We start from the raw sequence: 19,839 nt of genomic DNA, 5'->3' as shown, positions 1-19,839 counted from the left end.
ACCCTTGAGATTCCATTCCCATGGCGGGAACCAGGTGTTGCAGCTACTCAGGTTGCAGCCAAATTTCATTCTTACCTAACTATGTTCATTTTGTTGACTGAGGGCTTCCCTTGGTGGTTGGCACTCTTCTCTTAAGAGAGTGCTTCGTGGAATTGGTTAGGGGATCTAATCCTCTTGACATGACGGCATCTAAGTCACAAGACTATTAGTTATCTAAACCACATGATATTGTGTATAATACACAAAATTGTATAACCTCACAGATTGTTAATCTAATCTTCAATTAAAGAGAGAGAGAGAGAGAGAGAGAGAGAGAGAGAGAGAGAGAGAGAGAGAGAGAGAGAGAGAGAGAGAGAGAGAGAGAGAGAAATAATACAACATTTGTAATCTGATTTTCGAACCCAAGCTACTTGATACACCATTCCCTCCCCTCTAGTTCTATTTTATTGGATCCTCGGTACCCATCTCATGGAAGATACAAACCCTAACACTTTGTTCCAAGCATACTCTAAAAACATGAACTAGTTATTTTTTTTTTTTTAATGTCCACTCTCAAGTGTTTGAGGATCGAGTGCATTATCACTTTAAGAGTGTGAATTCAAGGATTGAGAGTGGAGCTTCATACCTATGAGGAAGCAACTGGCTCGAGTGAGGAGAAGGGAGGCAAGAAACGCTGATAGCGCAAATTTCCGATTTTCAATGACAATTTTAGCTTAAAGCAGACAAGTTATTCCTATAGCCATGTATCTAGGCTCTAAAATTTGGGTTATTTATTATTTTTGTTTCTCTCTCCAATTGATAGTTCATTCTACTTGACATTACCAAAAAAATTGTTTTTATGGAGCAATTGTTCATCAACCCTACATAAATTATGTGCTTAATTTTAGTTCAAAGATGTGTTGTTTTTCCAAAATAAATAAAATAAAATAAAAATGGATTAAATTATTAAAATGTTTAAAAGAGTTTAATACACCATAGACCATGCAACTAAGATGGACCATAAGAAGTGACATATGCATAAGATATAGATAAGCCATAAAATCTAAACAAATGTTCGAGACCAAGATGTATAAGGTCTCATTTCTTCTATTTTTATGTATTAGTTTTGAATACAAGTATTGTCTGTACATAGTCCGGTGGTAGTTATAAATTTTTTATTTTTTTTTATTGTAGAAAGGGAAGTATATTATGGTTCTATTCCTACCCAACACCCCGATTGGACCTTCATTAGTTCAGAGGTATTATTTGTGTTGATAGACGTTAATTTATTACATGAGTTAGGTGTGATTGCGTATAATAAGGCTCTATCCTTGAATATAAACCATAACGATTTTAAGACTGATCCAGAACGATTTTGGGACCGATCTGGACCCGATTCTGAGTGTCAAGAAAAGAGTATATTTTTTTGGGTAGAAGAGAAAGAGAGTCTTTGAGAGAGTGAAGTACAAGGAAGCCATCCTTTCTTTAAAACTAAATAATACGATTAGTTTGGAGAATCCCTCGGGAGCTGTTGACGACTTTGATTCCTAGTTCCTATTTCTGTTGCAGCGATTTATTAGTAAATTTAATCAAAAAAAAAAGAAAAAGACTTAGTTAATTGTGGAGGACCTATACGTGGACGGTGGACCATATCCGTGGAAAGTATCTCGTCCTGTTTGGCCACTTGGAATGTTTATTTAACGTTAAAGTCATTTTCACAATAAATATTATATTATTTCCACACTCGAAGATTGAGCTTGAACGATGGAAACGTTCTCTCTCATTTTCTAGTGAAGAAAATGTCTGTTGGACGCTCCGTCACTGATAAGTAGACAAAAGCCACTCTCTCACGCACTCCCTCACTCCCCATCCCTCTCTCTCTCTCTCTCTCTCTCTCTCTCGCAGGGACTAACAATGGCGACTTCACCCTTTCCTGTAACCTCTACTCGAACAAATGCCTTCACACGCTGCAATTCCATGTCTAGATTCTTAGATTTCAGTTCCAGGAACAGCAACTTCAAGCTGCTATTCGTCAGAACCTCTACTTCCCAGCATTTCAGAACATCTCTCGTTGTCAGGAACATCGCCAGTGATCAGACACAAATATTGAAGGATGCTGTCACTGAAGAAGGTATATCTTTTCTAACTTCGTATCATTTCTCTTCTGATTTTGTTCTAACTTTTTAATCATTATTGTTATTAGATTTTCGATCGAGTATCATTTATTGCAGTATTTGAAGTTTTAATCGATGAAGTAGAACTAATCTAAGTTGAGTTCTCTGTTTTTCTTTCTTTTTTTAATAAATTTGATTTAGAAGTTGCAACTCCTCTGGATTCCTTCACGCCTGATTCCGCGTCTATCGCATCAAGTATCAAGTTCCATGCTGAATTTACACCTTTGTTCTCTCCGGAGCGCTTTGATCTCCTTAAGGCTTATTTTGCAACTGCTCAAAGTGTTCGTGACTCGCTCATCATAAATTGGAATGCGACATATGACTATTATGAGAAGATGGATGTGAAACAGGCCTACTATTTATCCATGGAATTTCTACAGGTTTATTTGAATCTCGTGTTCTCAATGAGTTTTTTTTCAATGGAAACTATGCTTTAGTTTGTTATGTCATTGCATCATGTGTTTTTACAGGGTAGAGCGTTGCTCAATGCAATTGGTAATTTGGAGCTCACTGGCCCTTATGCGGAGGCTTTGAGCAGGCTCGGATACAGCCTGGAGAATGTGGCAAGACAGGTAAGGATTAGTTTATCCTTTACATTTTGGCTTAATGGTACATATCATGTCTGGGTGATAATTTCACACTTCTTGACTTAGGTTTATACTCCATTGATGGTGCCATGATGATTTCCATTTATCCATACCGTCTAATCGATTATGTGCTTCCATTTCCTAAAGAAGTTGGCTGTTTTTGGATTGTTTAACCACTTAATAAGTCAATTGGTATCTGATAAGTCGTTACTACTATGGGAAAATTTCTATTAGTCTCCTGAACTTAACCTACCACTATGTAATTCTCCTTTTCTGGTTGTCTTCAATATAGCAAACTTTCATCTCTCCTTCTCACGTGGCTTTTTAAAATATCCATATTACCCCTCAATGGCATATTTTCACTATATTTTTCACCACTTTTAAATATACCTCCTAAGTACATATTGAGATGACCAATTTATTTATTGGTTAATTATTAAATCATTAATTCTACATTATCCATTTAATGCTTATATTTAATTTGAACGTCCGCATGGACACCTTCAATCATACGGTGCACATTTTCCAATTTTTCTCACCGAATTAATAGACTAATTTTAGCATCAATGAATTATAGTATGTAGTTAGTCTAAATAAATACATAGAGAATTTCTCAATCCGCATCACATGCATCAAACATTATGCCTTGTTGGATGTAGAGTGGCCATGTGGACATTAGAATGAAATATAGGCATTAAATTTTTGATATTGCATTAATAGAATCAATACCTAGTTAGTTAATCTCAACACATATTTAGGAGTTAGATTTAAAATTGAATTGAAAAAATAGAGAAAATTTGCATCGAGGGGGTAATATGGACATTTTAAAAAGACACTGGAGAAGGAGAGGTAAAAGTTTGCACTATTAGGGGAAGCGGAATCAGAAAAAAAAGGTATTCCATAGGACAGTTTGGTTAAATATAGATTAAGTTTAGGGGAATGACATATATATCCCGTATTCTTCCTAATGAGTCTATTGATAATCAGACTCCAGCTGGTTGATCAGGGGTGCATGTAAAATTCAAGTTGTCTACCCCTCTACCTATTGGGTGTTCATAATTAATGGTACATGTACCTATGATTAGGGTTTGAATAATAAAAGAAAGAAAGAAGAATTAATAAGATACTGCAATTGAGAGGGGGATGAGGTATTATTATGTGGCCCTGAATAGTACATGTGGACAGTCGCTTTAGAGAGAGGAGACGAAAGAAAATAGTAGAAGAGAAAGAAGGGAAAGCTTCCCCTGGTTTCGTAGTTTGACAGTTGAACCTCCATGGTTACAATGTCCTAAAACATGTGAAGTACATCATAAAACCTATATTTATGAAAGCCCAACTAATCCTTCTAGAGAATTTTTCCCTACTTGATTTGACTCCACCAAGATTTTACTAGGACTCGATGAATTAATACCTAGGTAAACCTAACTCTGAATATGACACAAAGCCAAATTTACTATTAGTAGTAAAAGTGAAGTTAGAAGAAATTGCATTTTTTGAATTTAATATAAATAATAAAATACTTTATTTATGAAACAGTAAATCAAATGTACTAAAACTAGTGTATGAAACTCAAAAAAAGACTCAACATACAATAGATTAACCCCATAAATAATACAATAATCCCAAAAAACCTCAAGATTAAGTCAAGAATAGCCAACAACAACAAAATCCTTTGTTGACCAGTTTCCACATCAGCACCGACTATTTTGTGAATTCTCTCTAGTCGTAAGAACTTTCCTCAAGCTTTAGAAATTTGACCTGAGATACTCTCTCAAATTCCTGAGGATAAAGATTCTTATACCGTACTGTTTTATGCATCTAATACATCTGTTGACTGGTTAATTATAGGAACCAGATGCTGCCCTTGGAAATGGTGGTCTAGGCCGACTGGCATCCTGTTTTTTGGATTCTCTAGCGACATTGAATTACCCTGCCTGGGGTTATGGACTTAGATACAAGTATGGCTTATTTAAGCAGAACATTACAAAAGATGGTCAGGAGGAAGTTGCAGAGAATTGGCTTGAGGTGTGATTCTTCATCTTCATTGTTGGCTACATTGCATGCTTTTGGCTTGAGATTAGCTGTTTTACTTTGTTTAAAACTGCAGAGGAAATTCTGCACTTTATTGTGCTATTGATAGTAAAATTATATCTTTAGTTATGCTTATATATATTGGTAAGCTTGCTTTATCCTACTTAATTAGGTGTATTCTTGCAGATGGGAAATCCTTGGGAAATTGCTAGGAATGATATTTCATATCCTATCAAGTTCTACGGCAAGGTTGTCATAGGATCAGATGGGAAGAAACATTGGGTTGGAGGCGAAGATATACAGGCTGTCGCATATGATGTTCCCATTCCTGGATATAAAACTAAAACTACAATCAACTTTCGACTATGGTCCACAAAAGTGTCATCAGATGAGTTTGATTTACTTGCCTTTAATGCAGGGGAGCATGCCAAAGCATATGAGGCACATACAAATGCTGAGAAGGTTTGCGTGAATTCAGGATCAATAGAATCTTAGTCATTGTATTTGTTGCTGCTTAATTTGAATCTCTCTCTCTCTCTCTCTCTCTATATATATATATATATATATAGTAATAATATGAATATATCTACTGAAATAAAATTTGTTAAAAAATAAGAAAAAAGAGCTAAATTACCCAAGGAGATAGATGTTATATGAGCAGGTTCATGACAAAACCAAAATCCGCAAATTGGAGCCTAAGCTTCACCAATTGCAAAATTACACCTAACCCAATGACTAAGTCCTCGCTTACGGAATACCACCAGATTCTCAGGTAGAACTAAATTTACTTGAAAACAGAAGAAAAATGTTCATACAATTTCATGACACAAAGGACATCAGGGAAGAGGATGATAAAGTGATCTTCCATCCCTTAAGCACAATGTAGCATGCTATTTAAGGAATTTGAGACTTGATGGAGGGAAGGCAAGTTTTCCATAGGAGATAAGCTAAAATACATTGGACTGATTTAGGATTTTGCATCCATAATTTAGAGGGAATTAGGATTAAAGTTTTGTGTGAGAACAATAATATAGTAGAGTTACAGAAAAATAAGATAAGAAAATAAAGTTATGCAATCATTCCTAGGGTTTCTGGGAAGTTTTACATGTGTTTTTAATTCGTCATCTAGAATTTGAAAGCAATCTTCAAATTAAGAAATTCTCATGCTGTGCCAGACATTGAATGAACTTCACACCTAGGGATTCTAAGCAATTGCACATGGCTTGTTAAGTGATCACTTAGAACCTGAAAGCAAACTCACTTTCGCATTGAGAAAAATTTCCAAGTTGTAGGAAAATTTCATAAACTTCATGCTGTGATATCCAAAGATTAAGTATATAGGGTAAAACCCTGGACTCTTGCTTGAACTTTAAGAGTTGAAAAAAAAAAAGATCCTGCCATAGAATGATATCTTACCGGTATTTTGTCCACAAGCTTCCTCAATCAATTTGGATTTGGAAGATCTCTAGAATCACTGTTCCAAGTCATGCAAAGCAATAAGATAAAAAATAAAGACCTGAAGAAAATGGATGGCATTAGTACTTATATTCAACTTAGAACACAGATAAAAAGTAGGGTTTAGAGTACTCAAAACTTAGTTTGCACAAAATAGTAGTGACCAAAACTGACCTCGAGTAACTCTGAACTTGACTTGATAAATTCAAATTACATAAATTTCAAACCAACCCATGGCTTATTTCCACTAAAGAAGCCCACTTTTGCTGATTTTCAGCTCCCTTCCGAGTACTTACCTTTTATCAGTACTGTTTCTTCCCATTCCTTCCAGTTTCTTTTCTATTAATTTCTACTTTAGCTCCTCGGGGAGCTAGCTTGGTTGGGCCTTCCTGTGTCCTTTAAGGAATCCCTTCTTTATTTTGATGGTCCACTGGAAAAACAATTTAGGTATCACTTTGATCAGATTGGTCACAACCAATACTTGGAACCCTGCATTGGAATAAAATTCTCACAATTTACCACCTTATCTTGAGGACATTATATTTATACATGTATGCTATTAACCAAGATTTTATTGCGGAAGAAAAAAAAGAATATACAAAATGTAGAATACAACAAGAACAACAGCAGCCACAAAAGGGCTAGAATAATATTTTATGACAAGGCAAGTTCTTGGAGTAAAATGGCTAACTAAGTGAACAACACTGGTTTTTTTAGCCATCTTCCTTTCTTTTCTTTTGTCTTTCCGTTTTGAAGGAGCTTCAAAGAACACAGTTCTTTTGCTTTTTATGATTGCTGATGCTCATTAGTTATGGACGAGGATGACAAGTTTCGTATTAATTTTTCCTTTGTGATGCTCTGTTCTTGATGATCAACTGTATATTTCATCCTTTGTGCTTGCTTTCTCGGTTAAAAGAATTCCTTACCTTATGAGGTTAGAAGGGGGAAAAAATTAGAAAGTGATTGCCAATTGAAAACTGTATTCTGAATCAGATTTGCTACGTATTGTACCCTGGGGATGAGTCAATGGAAGGAAAAAGTCTGCGACTGAAACAACAATACACACTGTGCTCTGCTTCTCTTCAAGATATTATTGCTCGTTTTGAGAGGAGATCTGGAGAGTCTGTGAACTGGGATGAATTTCCTGAAAAGGTTGCAGTACAGATGAATGACACTCACCCAACACTCTGCATTCCAGAGCTGATGAGAATATTGATAGATATAAAAGGCATGCGGTGGGAGGAAGCTTGGAATATTACTCGAAGGTAATTTGGTTTGTGGTTGTTGCACATTAGCACAAAAATATAGTCACAAATCAATAATTATATAGTTTTCAGGACCATTAGCTGTTGTTTGCAATATCTATTGAGAAGGTTACTTTTTATACTAGGTGGGATTTGTATGATCTCATAAGAACCCCATTTGAGTCTAACAAAGATTTAAATTGCCGTTACATATTTAATTTGTAAAACGTGATTGGTTCACTAATCGTCCTAGGAGCATAGTTGTCAAGGTGACTAGGTAAGCCAAGGTGTTGGAGGGGTGCTTAGGTGACAAGTTGCCTAGTTAGGCATGCAGCATATGTAATATAGCTATGATAATTTTATATAATTATGCTTTATAGACAACATAGAAGCCATATGAAAGCAATATGATATAATTATGCTAGTAATGTACTAATATGGGAACCAACATATAATAAATAAAGCATACAATATAATATAAGAATATTCATAAAAAACTAAGAAATAAACATAAATTAACGTAAACTCGTGATTGTCACAAAACTGATATAATATAAGGAATGCTGTCACAAGGCAATGCCTTGACAACTATGCCTAGGAGGTACCTAGCTTAATATTATAGTCCAGTTAATGTAGCTGATATTCCTCGTAATCCTTACCTATCTGCCAGGACTGTTGCTTACACAAACCACACTGTTCTACCTGAGGCTCTGGAGAAATGGAGTTTGGAGCTCATGCAGAAATTGCTTCCTCGACATGTTGAGATTATAGAAATGATTGATGAGGAGGTATTGTTAGAAAAAATATACTAATCCCTCTTGTTGATTCATATAAATGATCTAATGTACTCTTATTTTTTGATAACTGTAATATTCTCTTGTATGTTATTTCTTATGTGTTCTACATTTTCTCTGATTTTTATTTTTGAACCAGCTAATTCATACCATAATTGCTGAGTATGGTATAAAGGATACTGACATACTGCAGAAGAAACTGAAAGAGATGAGGATTTTAGACAATGTTGATTTACCAGCCTCTGTCCTAGATCTATTCGTATCAGAGGAAACCTCTGCTGCTGATTCCAGTGAAGAAGTTGAAGGATCCGTTGAAGAAGTTGAAGGATCTGTTGAAGAAGTTGAAGGATCCGTTGAAGAAGTCGAAGGATCCGTTGAAGAAGTTGAAGGATCCGTTGAAGTTGAAGGATCCGTTGAAGAAGTTGAAGGATCCATTGAAGAAGTTAAAAGTTCTGATGCAGAGATTGAATCCAGTGATGGAGAAGATGAATCTGAAGGAAATGACACCAAGAAGAAGCAACCTGTGTTTTTAAAACCGGATCCAAAACTGCCAAAGGTGGTCCGAATGGCTAATCTTTGCGTTGTTGGTGGCCATGCCGTAAATGGGGTTGCTGAGATTCATAGTGAAATTGTTAAAGCAGAGGTCTTTAATGACTTCTATAAGGTAGTTTTATTGTGAGGCTATCTTACAATGTTTTGCTTTTCCAGGATTTCTGTAGACGTGGAGCATTTTAGTCCATGTTCCCATGCCAGAGAAGTTAAAGAGATATACCCACTGATTTTCCGTTCATTGCTTTGGCAGTTGTGGCCTGAGAAATTTCAAAATAAAACAAATGGTGTGACACCAAGAAGATGGATACGTTTTTGCAATCCAGATCTAAGTAAAACCATAACCAAGTGGGTTGGTACAGAAAACTGGGTCCTTGACACTGAGAAGCTGGCAGAACTCCGAAAGGTAGTTTTCCCTTTGTGAATATTTCATTCCTAGAATCCGTCTATTACTCTTTTGGTAAGTGAGGAAAATGTTGATTGCCCCTGTTTCCCATCGCCGTTCAGCTTCTCCTAATTCTTTCAAACAATTGATCTTTAGTAATTTGAAGTGAGACCTTTCTCTTTCAGCTCATGAAACCTTCTATAGCTAATATAATATGTAGGTCAACATCAATTTCGAACCTCTAACACGCCCAACAAAGTATTAGACACTGTACATCTGGTTATTAATTAATACAATATTGCATCAAATTTTTTCCATGGATGCTCAAGTATATATTCTGTAATCTTTTTTTGTTTGAAAAATATTTTTATGTTGTCCACTGAGAACATGGTTCTAAAAAACGGAATGGAACTGTCAGTGTCGGCCAGATCGGAACGGTATCAGCCATGACCAATCCCTGATCCTGACCTTTCCAATCTGTTCCACATGTACGGTCCAAGTGTAAAATAGTAAAAAAAAAAAACTGATTTAGAAAAAAAAGAGGGTAGAACTGTCCGATATGGTCCGATCCAGACTATTCAGGAATGGTTTTGGCCTTGACCGATCCTGTGACCGTTTCCATGTTTTAGAACCTTGATTGAGAATGAAATTTCTGTTGACCAATGTGTGAAATGATGACAAGTTTATTTTTGGAAGTAGATGACCTGTTTTAACCAAATGGTTAAAACAAGGAGTGGGCCAAAAGTCTAATGAATTAAAAAAGTGTCATTTTTCCATTTTCATGTATACCATGTGTGAATTTCAGGCACCGAAATGCTGAAAATTTCATCTTCTTATGGTTTATGCTAATGAAGCTCTTTTTATTTTTGGTAGACTTTTTTTTTTGTCACATGTTATTCTTTTCGTTTTCCTTTGCGGTTCCTGATTTCCATTTTTTTGACTTTTTCTTTTCAGAAATTCTATTCAAATGTTTACAACTGTGACTCAGCCAGCCATTTAATTTGCTGGTTTAAAGGACTGTTTGCTTCTCCATTCCTTGTTGTTATTGTTATTTTTTCCGGCTGGATTTTGGAAATGGCTTTTAGAATTACATTAATTAGGATAATTGTTGTGTTGGTGTCTTCTTTTGGTAATTGTTCTTTTTCATGGTCAAACTATCTTCAGCTGCTCTTGGAAGTAGTGGCCTTTATTCCATTACTGCAACTTTTGTTCCACCAACTATAGCTGGACCAACAGGAAAGGAAATGAATTCCACTGTTAATATTGATTCCCATGGGGAAGTTTGAGCACTAAAACTTAATATTTGTTCTAACAAGATCTTTTTGTTAACTTAATAGTTGTTCTAACATGACTTTTTTCATTTTCCACAGTTTGCAGATAATGAAGACCTACAAACTGAGTGGAGGGCAGCAAAAAGGAGCAATAAGGCGAAAGTTGTATCATTAATAAAAGAAAAAACAGGTTATAATGTCAGTCCTGATGCAATGTTTGACATACAGGTCAGCTTGGCAACAATAAAGTCTTGTATTTTTCCCCTTATGCTGTAGGTTTTGCGTGTACAATAACTAATATGAAAACCTATGAGATCCATCTGAAAAGAAAGATGACATCTGGTGTTGGGTCCCTATGAATAACATTAGCTTATTTTCAGGTGAAACGCATCCATGAATACAAGCGCCAATTATTGAATATCATGGGCATTGTTTACCGCTACAAGAGGATGAAAGAAATGAGTGCTGAAGAAAGGAAAGAAAAGTTCGTTCCTCGAGTATGTATGTTTGGAGGAAAAGCATTTGCCACATATGTGCAAGCTAAGAGGATAGTGAAATTCATCACAGATGTTGGGGCTACAGTAAATCATGATTCAGAAATAGGAGATTTATTGAAGGTATGCTATGCCTTCTAAGTATTCTTTATGAGCTCTGAAGACATCAGTTACTGCTTGCATCAGGGATATTTGACAATTCTTATCATCCCAAAATTCCTTTGCAAAATGCACCTGTTATTTTCAAATATTGATGTTCAGTTGTTTGTGTGTGAAAAATTTACATGGTATGGCGGCATTAGAGTTTTTTACCTGACCAAGTTGATTGATTTGCTTAATTGGTGAAATTTCACTGTTTTTAGTTTTTACCAGTAACTTGGTTCAGAGCCTGTCTTCATTTACAAACTCTCAAGTTACTAACCGATGACTTGCATGCTTATCAATTAAAGAAGGGAAAAAATGGAAATAAACAGAGAAGACGGTTCATCTTTTTGGCATGAGAGTCAGTTTTTGGGTTTTTCAGAAATCTCGTTCCACCCCAACCCAACCCCCCCCCCAAAAAAAAAAAAAAAAAAAAGAAGAAAAAAACCTTCTATCAAGGGCATGTTAGGATCATTAGTAGGTGGCAATTAAAGCTTTGGTACCAATAAGCATTGGTTTTTTTTTTTTTTGGGGGGGGGGGGGTTTTGGGGGAGGGGAGACATGCTACTGTGGATTAGTCATTAGAGCCATAAACAGAAATACAGGTTACCAAGTGGCTATGGATTGAATTCTCCCAAGTGATAATTTGGTGGGACCTTGTATGACGTAGGAAGGGAGGACCCCAAACCCTCAGTAACACTTAACAAAGATATGAAGAGATTGAGGAGAAGTAAAAGAGATGAGAAGATCTTGGCTACTGTTTCACTTGGTCATCGGAAACTACGACTTGATTTCATCAATGCCGTCAATGCTTCAGAGTTACATCTTTAGTATTTATGAGTAACTCACTCCTTATATTAAAATTCTCTGGAAATTCTAGTTTACTATTTAGAGGAAGGAAATTTGCTGTTTATCGTAAAATACAATTAGTAGAATGAAACCTTTCACCCCCCCCCCCCAAAAAAAAAAGAAGAAGTAAAATGGAACTAATATTTACTTCTTGTATTTATCAACAAACATAAGATTTCTTACTATTAGTAACAAAACAGAATTTCCTAAAGGGTAAATTTGTTTTAACCAGCTCAATTACTAACAGATTTTCGTAACCTCTTTTCTTTGTCCTTGGTCACTTCACTTACACCCTCTTTTAGATGAGGTCATTTTTGTAATTTCACCCTCCCTCTCTCCTTGTTTCTTTGTTTCAGAATTGGACCCTCTGCACCTCCACTGCCCCTGTCCTCTTCTTCAGCATTGCCTCCGTCTTATCCTACACTGCATCCCTCTGATTGGTCTACTATTTGATTTCTTACCACCCTCTCTGATTAGGACTTTCAGAGTTCCTTGATCTTTGATTCACATGTGGCTGTGTAGCTCCAAAACCAGGTGGGACAGATTTGTCACGCCATCATCCCTAACTTCAGGTCTGTCTGGTTTCTCTGGAGTGCAATAATGTTCCCAAAAACAATGACCTCGACAGAAAACAGCAGAACATCCCCATCTATGACGGCTACAAGCCCGGGAATATTGAGCAAACCTCTTATCTTGATTTGAATTGTTGATTCACTGAAATCTGAAAATAATTCTTCTAGTTCTTCTAATCCACCAGAGGTAGCACCAAATTGATTGAAAATACACGTTTTCATAATATGAAAAGGTAAACCCCTTGGAGCAACCCAACTATCCCACAAATTACAATCAACTTTGATGTTGCAACCATGTTGACACCCAAGAAGGAGGTGGAAGAAAAGGAGGAAGGGAAAACACGAAGGAGGCATGGGCAAGTGAAAAAGTTATGGGCAAAAAAGTGAGTTATAATTTCTATTTGCATCCTTCTTGGTTACAAATAGATATACTCTCTCTCCTAAATTGTTTAAAAAAAAAAAAAAACTGATAATGACCAAAATTACCTTTTAAGAACAAAATTTACAATTTTAATTCTATGAACTCTAGAGTGATTATCCAATGGACCTTTGTATATTGTGATCTATAATATCATTTATTTGTTTGCTTTGGTATGGAAATAGCACTTTACTGTTTCAGCACAATACTAGCAGGAAGTTTGTAATTGTGGAACCGATTTTAAGAAGATAGACCAGAAAATGTGATGTAGGGGATTTTCTAGACAACTAAGGTCCCTACAAGAGTGACTCAATTAGGGTAAGACAAACTTAAGGGGGGTCTTGGGATTAGGTTGGGATTTTGATATGCTCGGCAAAACAAGATTCAACATGCAATAAATAGAGACAAATTAACATGTAGCTAGGAGCAATATCAATCTAAGTGGAAAAACACATAAGAAACTTACTTAAGCTTCAAGTGGGGACATAGGGAAGGGAACAAACGTCATGCGAATGTTAGGTTCATCACAAATCAATCTAGACACAAAATAAGATATGCAAACAATCAATGTCCTCTAGCAGCCAACTAAAATAAAAAAATCAGCAAAGGTTTAGGAGATATTACAGCGAAGAAAAGGCTTAAAACAATAGGTAAAATAGGCATAAACGAAGGGTAAGGGGCTGGTTTCAATGATAATGGGCTATAACATATAACAGGGGATTAATGGAGGTGGGGGTGTTTTAGTTTAATTACTTACCTGCTGTCCAAGTCAGAGGAGTAAAGAAGAACTCAAGGTCCTCCAAGATAAGAGTGCAGTCCACCTTAGTTAATGAAGGAAAAATTCCAGTTTGGTGATTAATTGTTCAGCAGCATTTTGATGAATATTTTGCAACTGAGTTGATCTCCATTTTGCAATACTTAGTAACCGCAACAAACTAGAACAGTAATCGATAAAACAGGGAAGTGAAAGAGAGAGGGATGAGGAGAAAGAGAGAATAGCAAGAAAGAAAGAGAGAGAAAGGCAAGAAAAGAGAAGCCGAGAGTGAGAGGAGATCGTGAGAGAGAGGAGGACGACAGCCTTTTGCATTCAAAATATTCTTTCATTGACTAACTCCATCGTGGCCTAGGCCATTACATATATCATAAACTTAGTTACTAAAATAAAAAGAGCCAATTGGAAAGTAAATTAAAACTTCCTAAAAACTAACAACTAATAAAGTAGTTCCTTAATTAATTAAAAGACTAACAAGGAAAAGAATATTCTAAAAATAAACTACTAAATTAACAACTAATGGGACCCACAAGATTTGCTGAAATCTGGAAAGAGAGAGGGACTCGATCCAGTGCTGGAAAGGCTGGATCGAGCCTCCCTTTCTTCCTCTTTTTTCTTCTTCTTTCTTCTTCTTTCTATTCTTTTAGCCACAAAGATAGCTGTTTCTTCTTCTTCTTGCGTCTATACACCTTGATGTCCCCATCAAAATGCTGTATGATGGATTGTATTCAAGATTGGATATTGATTGATTATATTTTGTGCATCAATTTCTTGTTCTGAGTTGGTTCTGATTGGCAAAATACTGTTTCTTTCTTTTTTTTTCTTTTTTAGGTCGTTTTCATCCCTGATTACAATGTTAGCGTTGCAGAATTGCTTATACCTGCAAGCGAGCTTTCTCAGCACATCAGGTATTTAAAATATCTTGGTTGCAGGCTTTCAGCTATAATTTTGAACCATGGTATCCCCCCTACTCCATCCCAACACCCCCCCTTCAAATGAAAATAATAATAATAATAATAATAAATAAATAAATAAAGAAAAAGAAAAATCTCTTACCCTCTCTGTAATGTAGGAAGCTCAACAGATCTGAACGCTAATTGGAATGTGACATTAGAGATATAAGAATATTCTTAAAAGGCTAGAATTAGGTTATGGTTTCAACTGGAGAAACTTGGAAAATTGAGAGTCAAACCAAGAGTTTGATGGAATCTGGGGTAGATTTGGTTTTAAGACTGCCCAATTAAAGTTATAGCATGAAGAAAAGGATTTGATGGTTGGCCTTGATAAATACAAGGATATACTATCAGTTGGAGGTCTAGGGACTCTTAAGGTTAGCTTTCGTGAGGAGAGTTTCATCAAATAAACAAACAAATTAGGGGTTTTGATAGCATTAAAACTTTGAGAGATTTGGATTTGGCATCAAGCCAACAAGCTGGCAGGCATTAATCTTCACTCATTGTAATGAGGAAAATAACTAAAATAGCCTAGATATAGGCTTCTTATGACCTGACTGGATCTTCAGATCCTAATTAAAGTTAAATAGGGTGATAAATTTAACGTAACCTCATTACTTATGGTATCCTTCAATAGTTGCCATGGGTTACACTTGGATAAATTCATGTGGGGTCATGCGATAGAGGACCACACACTCATCTGGATGTTCAAGTTTGTGCTCAAAACAAGAAGGTAAGTGAGTTCAAGGTCATAATCGCTAGATTTCGTTAATAGTGAAATGACATTTTATTTATTTATTATTTTATTATTTTTTTATTTTAGGAAACTTAAGGCTCATTTTTTTAACCACATCTCAGACTTGTCTTGAGTTGAAATTTGACTACTAAAATGGGTGCAGGTTCTTCTATCACATGTACCCACACATGTCCATCCAAGTCTGCCTTATCCAAAGTAGTTATGGATAGAGATGTAATGAGCAGTTGGTTACATTTAGTTATTTATCTAAAAGCAAATTCTGTAAAGTCAAACTTGATACAAGGCCCTAACATATGGATGTCTTTCCTCACCACTTATCCCAGTGTCATTTTAAGCCTGTCCATGTCTCTTTAGATCCTTCAATCTGAATGAAATCACTCCTCCTAATTAAAGCATCTAAAGGCCTCCGTTGAGCATGACCATGCGACCTTAGACGACTTTCTCGTAGCTTATCATATATTGGAGCTACTCCCAAATCAGCTCTAATTTGATCATTCATTACTTTATCCTTCCTAGTTTTGCCACACATCCATATCAACATCATCATTTTATCTATCCTTGCTCATTATTTGCTTCACCTGGGTCAAAGTATAGCCTGTCGCTTATGGGGGACACCTAGCATTAGGTTGATAATAATAAGTTCTACACTCCATGTAAAAAGATTTGGATAAAGTCTTTTTTGGTCCTTGTGCCCGACCTGACGCACCAACCCTCTTCCTTTATCCGGGCTTGGGACCGGCAGAAAAAACGGTGGAGTTTTAAGTTTTAACACCCACCCACCAAAATAAGATTAGATCCTCTAACCAGGTAGTACTGTGACTCCACTTTACTAAAATAGAGTAATATACTGAAGACACCTCAAAACTGGAATGCTGCTCTCCTGGAAAGAAAAAAAAGGAACATGACTAACATTAAGTGTGGCAAAAGTTAAGCCAAACAGTAAAATTGATTATACTCAAACTCTGATTCTTAACAGAAAAGCTAGAGTCTAAAGTCAAATAGTCCTAACAGAATGGATATTTTCAGCCAGTGAACTGTGCACCGCTATAAAATTTTCGTTTTGAATCCTTTGTCTTCCTTCGCCTGTCTGGAAACCGTAGAATTTCGTTTAAGAAATGGTTAGTCGAGGCAACTGGTTTTAACTCAAGATGCATAACCTCTGTACCCTCAAACATCAATGTGTACACACATATTAATTATTGTATTTGGTTGCATATATGATTGTTTAGTTCACTGTGTGGATCTTTGAATTTTTTATTTCATTCTTGTTGCAAACTGCTGCTTGTTCTGTGCGTCCATTGAGCAAGAAAAGCCTTTACAACGCATGCACATTTATTATTAGATTTGGAAGTATATGTTTTAGAAAATTAATGTAAAAATAGGGTCTTTTTGAAGGGGGAAAAAATGGAATTTTTATAGACGGTTGATCCAAATGTATCAACACATTGTATGGTGCTGGATTCACAAGCTTGGTGAGGTGAATAATGCCAGCCCATTCCCACCACCCCCTCCTAGAAGCTTACAGTGTGTGTGTATTTAAGATTGATTGAGGTTGAGATTGTGGGTCAAAGAGTTGTATCAAAGGCCTCTCCTTTTCATGGTTTAATATTTGCAAAACTTGTTTCGGGGTTTGATATTTACCTAAATTCATCTTTGTTTATTTCTTTCCTTCTCTTTGTACCCCTGGGCAGTACTGCTGGGATGGAGGCCAGTGGAACCAGCAACATGAAATTTGCAATGAATGGTTGTGTCCAGATTGGGACCTTGGATGGGGCCAATGTTGAAATAAGGCAAGAGGTTGGAGAAGACAACTTTTTCCTCTTTGGTGCACAAGCTCATGAGATTGCAGGCCTGAGGAAAGAAAGAGCTGAGGGCAAGGTATGTAAAACAAATTGATATACTAATTGTTGCTGGGAAAAAATGATTTGCAGATCCAGCTTAATCATAGAGGAGTGAATTGATATTGGGCACTATTGCTACATGTTGGTCACAGGTTTGAAACTTGGAAACAGTCTCTCCTGCAAAGCAGGGGTTTAAGCTGCATACATTTGCCCCTCCCAGACCCTGTAATAGTGGGAGCCTCGTGCACTAGGTTGCTCTTTTTTTTTTTAATGCCAAAAAGAAGATACATGGTGTATACAAAACATTACAAAATAAGTATACACTACCAACCATATCTTAACTGCTATACAGGAGCTTCGTATACAACTATTATGGCCCTATGTATATGACCTCTCTTCCTACTCCCTCTTGAGCTAGAGTATCCCCAAAGGGTTGGCTGATCCTGGCCTCCAAGAAAAAGAGAGGTTTTGATGATGGGAAAGGCACCCAGGTTTTGGGATTAGATGAACCAAGCCTTAAAGGTACCTTTCCATTCCATTACAGCTACTTGATTATCAAAATTGAGATTCTCCTTCAACCACTAAGTTTGTCCATGGTTGCATTGTGTGTACCATCAAACCTTGAATGATTGCTTTAAGCTCCGCTGTATACAAATCTGCCCGTCCCACTGGACCTGAGAATACTGAAAGGAAATTTCTCGAATGATATCTGAAAACTCCTCTCAACTCCTACAGGGTCTGGATTTCCAACACTATGGTCAAAATTCAGTTTAACAGTAGAATTTATACTCTATATTTGATCTAATCTGTTCTTGTATGCAGTTTGTGCCAGACCCTCGATTTGAAGGAGTCAAGGCATTTGTCAGAAGTGGTGTTTTTGGACCCTACAACTATGATGAACTCATGGGATCTTTGGAAGGGAATGAGGGTTATGGGCGTGCAGATTATTTCCTTGTTGGCAAGGACTTCCCTAGTTACCTGGAATGCCAAGAGAAAGTAGATGAGGCCTACCGAGACCAAAAGGTTGGTGTGCTTATTACATGTGCAAAAAAGTTATATTATCTTTTTCATGCAATATTAAGGTAGATGCATGATTATTATGGATTATTATTTTTTTTTCTTTGCTCGGAGATTTTCATAAATGAAGACATTTAATCCAGTTTGTCTTCACAATTTATGCAATGAAGCCGCATTTATTTATACATAAATAAACTTGTCCTTCATCAATGTCCATGAGAGAGAAATGAATCTGTGACTGCTCTCATGGGCCAAAAGTAAAGAATCACATTTATTCATATCATGTGTATATGTGTAATTTCATAGATGAAAATAAGCACATGCACCTGTAAGAAATTGATGCAGGTTTTGCCTTTCACTTCTTGTAATAGATATGAATGCATTCCTATTTGCAAATTACTCAATGTTCATGGATCTACATGATGAGATTGAATCTGCAGTTTACATAGATGGGTCAAATTGACAAGTCATGTATAATCATGTTAATCATGTTAAGAAGCTTTTAATGTTCTACAGTCATACTCATCAATGCTTATCTGCATCTTCTGCGCTGCATGTGCCTTAACATTGCTGAGGTGAAGGTATGTGTGACTGATATACAGACGAGTGTGTGTTCTTGTGTGCATGTGTGTGTGTGTGTGACATTCATTCACGTTCATTGATTTGAGAATGTGCATGTGTGTTTGCATGAACATTCCACAAACACCACATATAAATACAGGCACACACAAAAAAATATATTTTCTTTCTCTGTGCGTTAACAGTTCTGTGAAGTATGTGCACATCCATGTCTGTTAAAATATACATGTCTGACATTTATTACCAATGTTTGTGCAGAGATGGACAAAAATGTCAATTTTGAATACAGCTGGTTCGTACAAGTTCAGCAGTGATCGGACAATCCATGAATATGCAAACGATATATGGAACATCAAACCTGTTGAGTTACCCTAGGATGTTTATATCCGGTGGTGAGCTCAAGGTTTTCCATGGGTATTCCTATTGGGGGTTTACCTATTTCTTGCCGTCTGTAATATAATTTCCTTGATGCTTGAGTTGTAAAGGTATCAAAGCAGTAGCTCGTATAATAGTAGAAGAGGTGAACGGCACTTCTAAAAATTGGTAGTCTTATGTAACTCCTTGCATTTTGTTGGATTAATAAAATTTTAATTCCTTTACCATTTGGAAAATTTTCAACAGCTTTTGGATGAATTAGATTAACGAAATAGGCTGGGTCTTGCTCTTGCTCTTCTAGGCATCTCAACTGATTTATTATTGGTATTCTCTGCCTCGGACATATATATATATATATATATATATATATACACTGGAGGAGTTGAGGTTGTTAATCCAGGAAAGAAAAAGTTGAGGGGTGGGAAGGAGGGAGAAGAAAGGGTGGGTTGTGTATTGGACAGCTGGGCAGACCTGTAGATGTGTGCTCGGGTCCTCCCACAAGTCCGATGTGCATTAGGACACCGCGCATTTATATTCTCTTATCTACCCATCTAACTGATCTTGAGCAAAGAAGTTTCTTCTGCACAATGTAAGTTTCACAA

The 19,839-nt window shown here is 36.4% G+C and overlaps 1 protein-coding gene across 2 annotated transcripts; it reads left to right on the top strand.

The window, feature by feature from the left end:
• Positions 1-1,732: 1,732 nt before the first annotated feature.
• On the top strand, positions 1,733-19,464 carry LOC122091665 (alpha-1,4 glucan phosphorylase L isozyme, chloroplastic/amyloplastic). 2 transcript variants are annotated; one of them, XM_042661709.1, is made up of 15 exons: positions 1,733-2,110; positions 2,298-2,533; positions 2,624-2,725; positions 4,589-4,765; positions 4,958-5,233; positions 7,220-7,491; positions 8,141-8,258; positions 8,404-8,928; positions 9,067-9,219; positions 10,569-10,697; positions 10,850-11,086; positions 14,547-14,623; positions 17,117-17,303; positions 18,089-18,289; positions 19,121-19,464. In XM_042661709.1, exons 1-15 carry the CDS (start codon positions 1,894-1,896, stop codon positions 19,235-19,237), a joined length of 3,024 nt encoding a protein of 1,007 aa, XP_042517643.1. In that variant the 5' UTR covers positions 1,733-1,893; the 3' UTR covers positions 19,238-19,464. The 2 variants fall into 2 exon arrangements, with proteins under 2 accessions (XP_042517643.1, XP_042517642.1); XM_042661708.1 differs by having other exon boundaries at positions 1,734-2,110; positions 2,295-2,533.
• The last annotated feature ends 375 nt before the right edge of the window (positions 19,465-19,839 follow it).

Source organism: Macadamia integrifolia, chromosome 10, assembly GCF_013358625.1.
Source record: "Macadamia integrifolia cultivar HAES 741 chromosome 10, SCU_Mint_v3, whole genome shotgun sequence".
NCBI classification, from domain to species: domain Eukaryota; kingdom Viridiplantae; phylum Streptophyta; class Magnoliopsida; order Proteales; family Proteaceae; genus Macadamia; species Macadamia integrifolia.
The sequence above is the reverse complement of the archived record's forward strand: the minus strand, read 5'-3'. Positions and strand labels throughout refer to the sequence as shown.

Bases quoted from the DNA above. Each gene is read 5' to 3' on its own strand.
- LOC122091665 (XM_042661708.1), top strand. From the start codon at position 1,894: ATGGCGACTTCACCCTTTCCTGTAACCTCTACTCGAACAAATGCCTTC. The intron at 7,492-8,140 runs GTAATTTGGTTT...CCTATCTGCCAG, and splicing joins GCTTGGAATATTACTCGAAG to GACTGTTGCTTACACAAACC. The intron at 11,087-14,546 runs GTATGCTATGCC...TTTCTTTTTTAG, and splicing joins AAATAGGAGATTTATTGAAG to GTCGTTTTCATCCCTGATTA.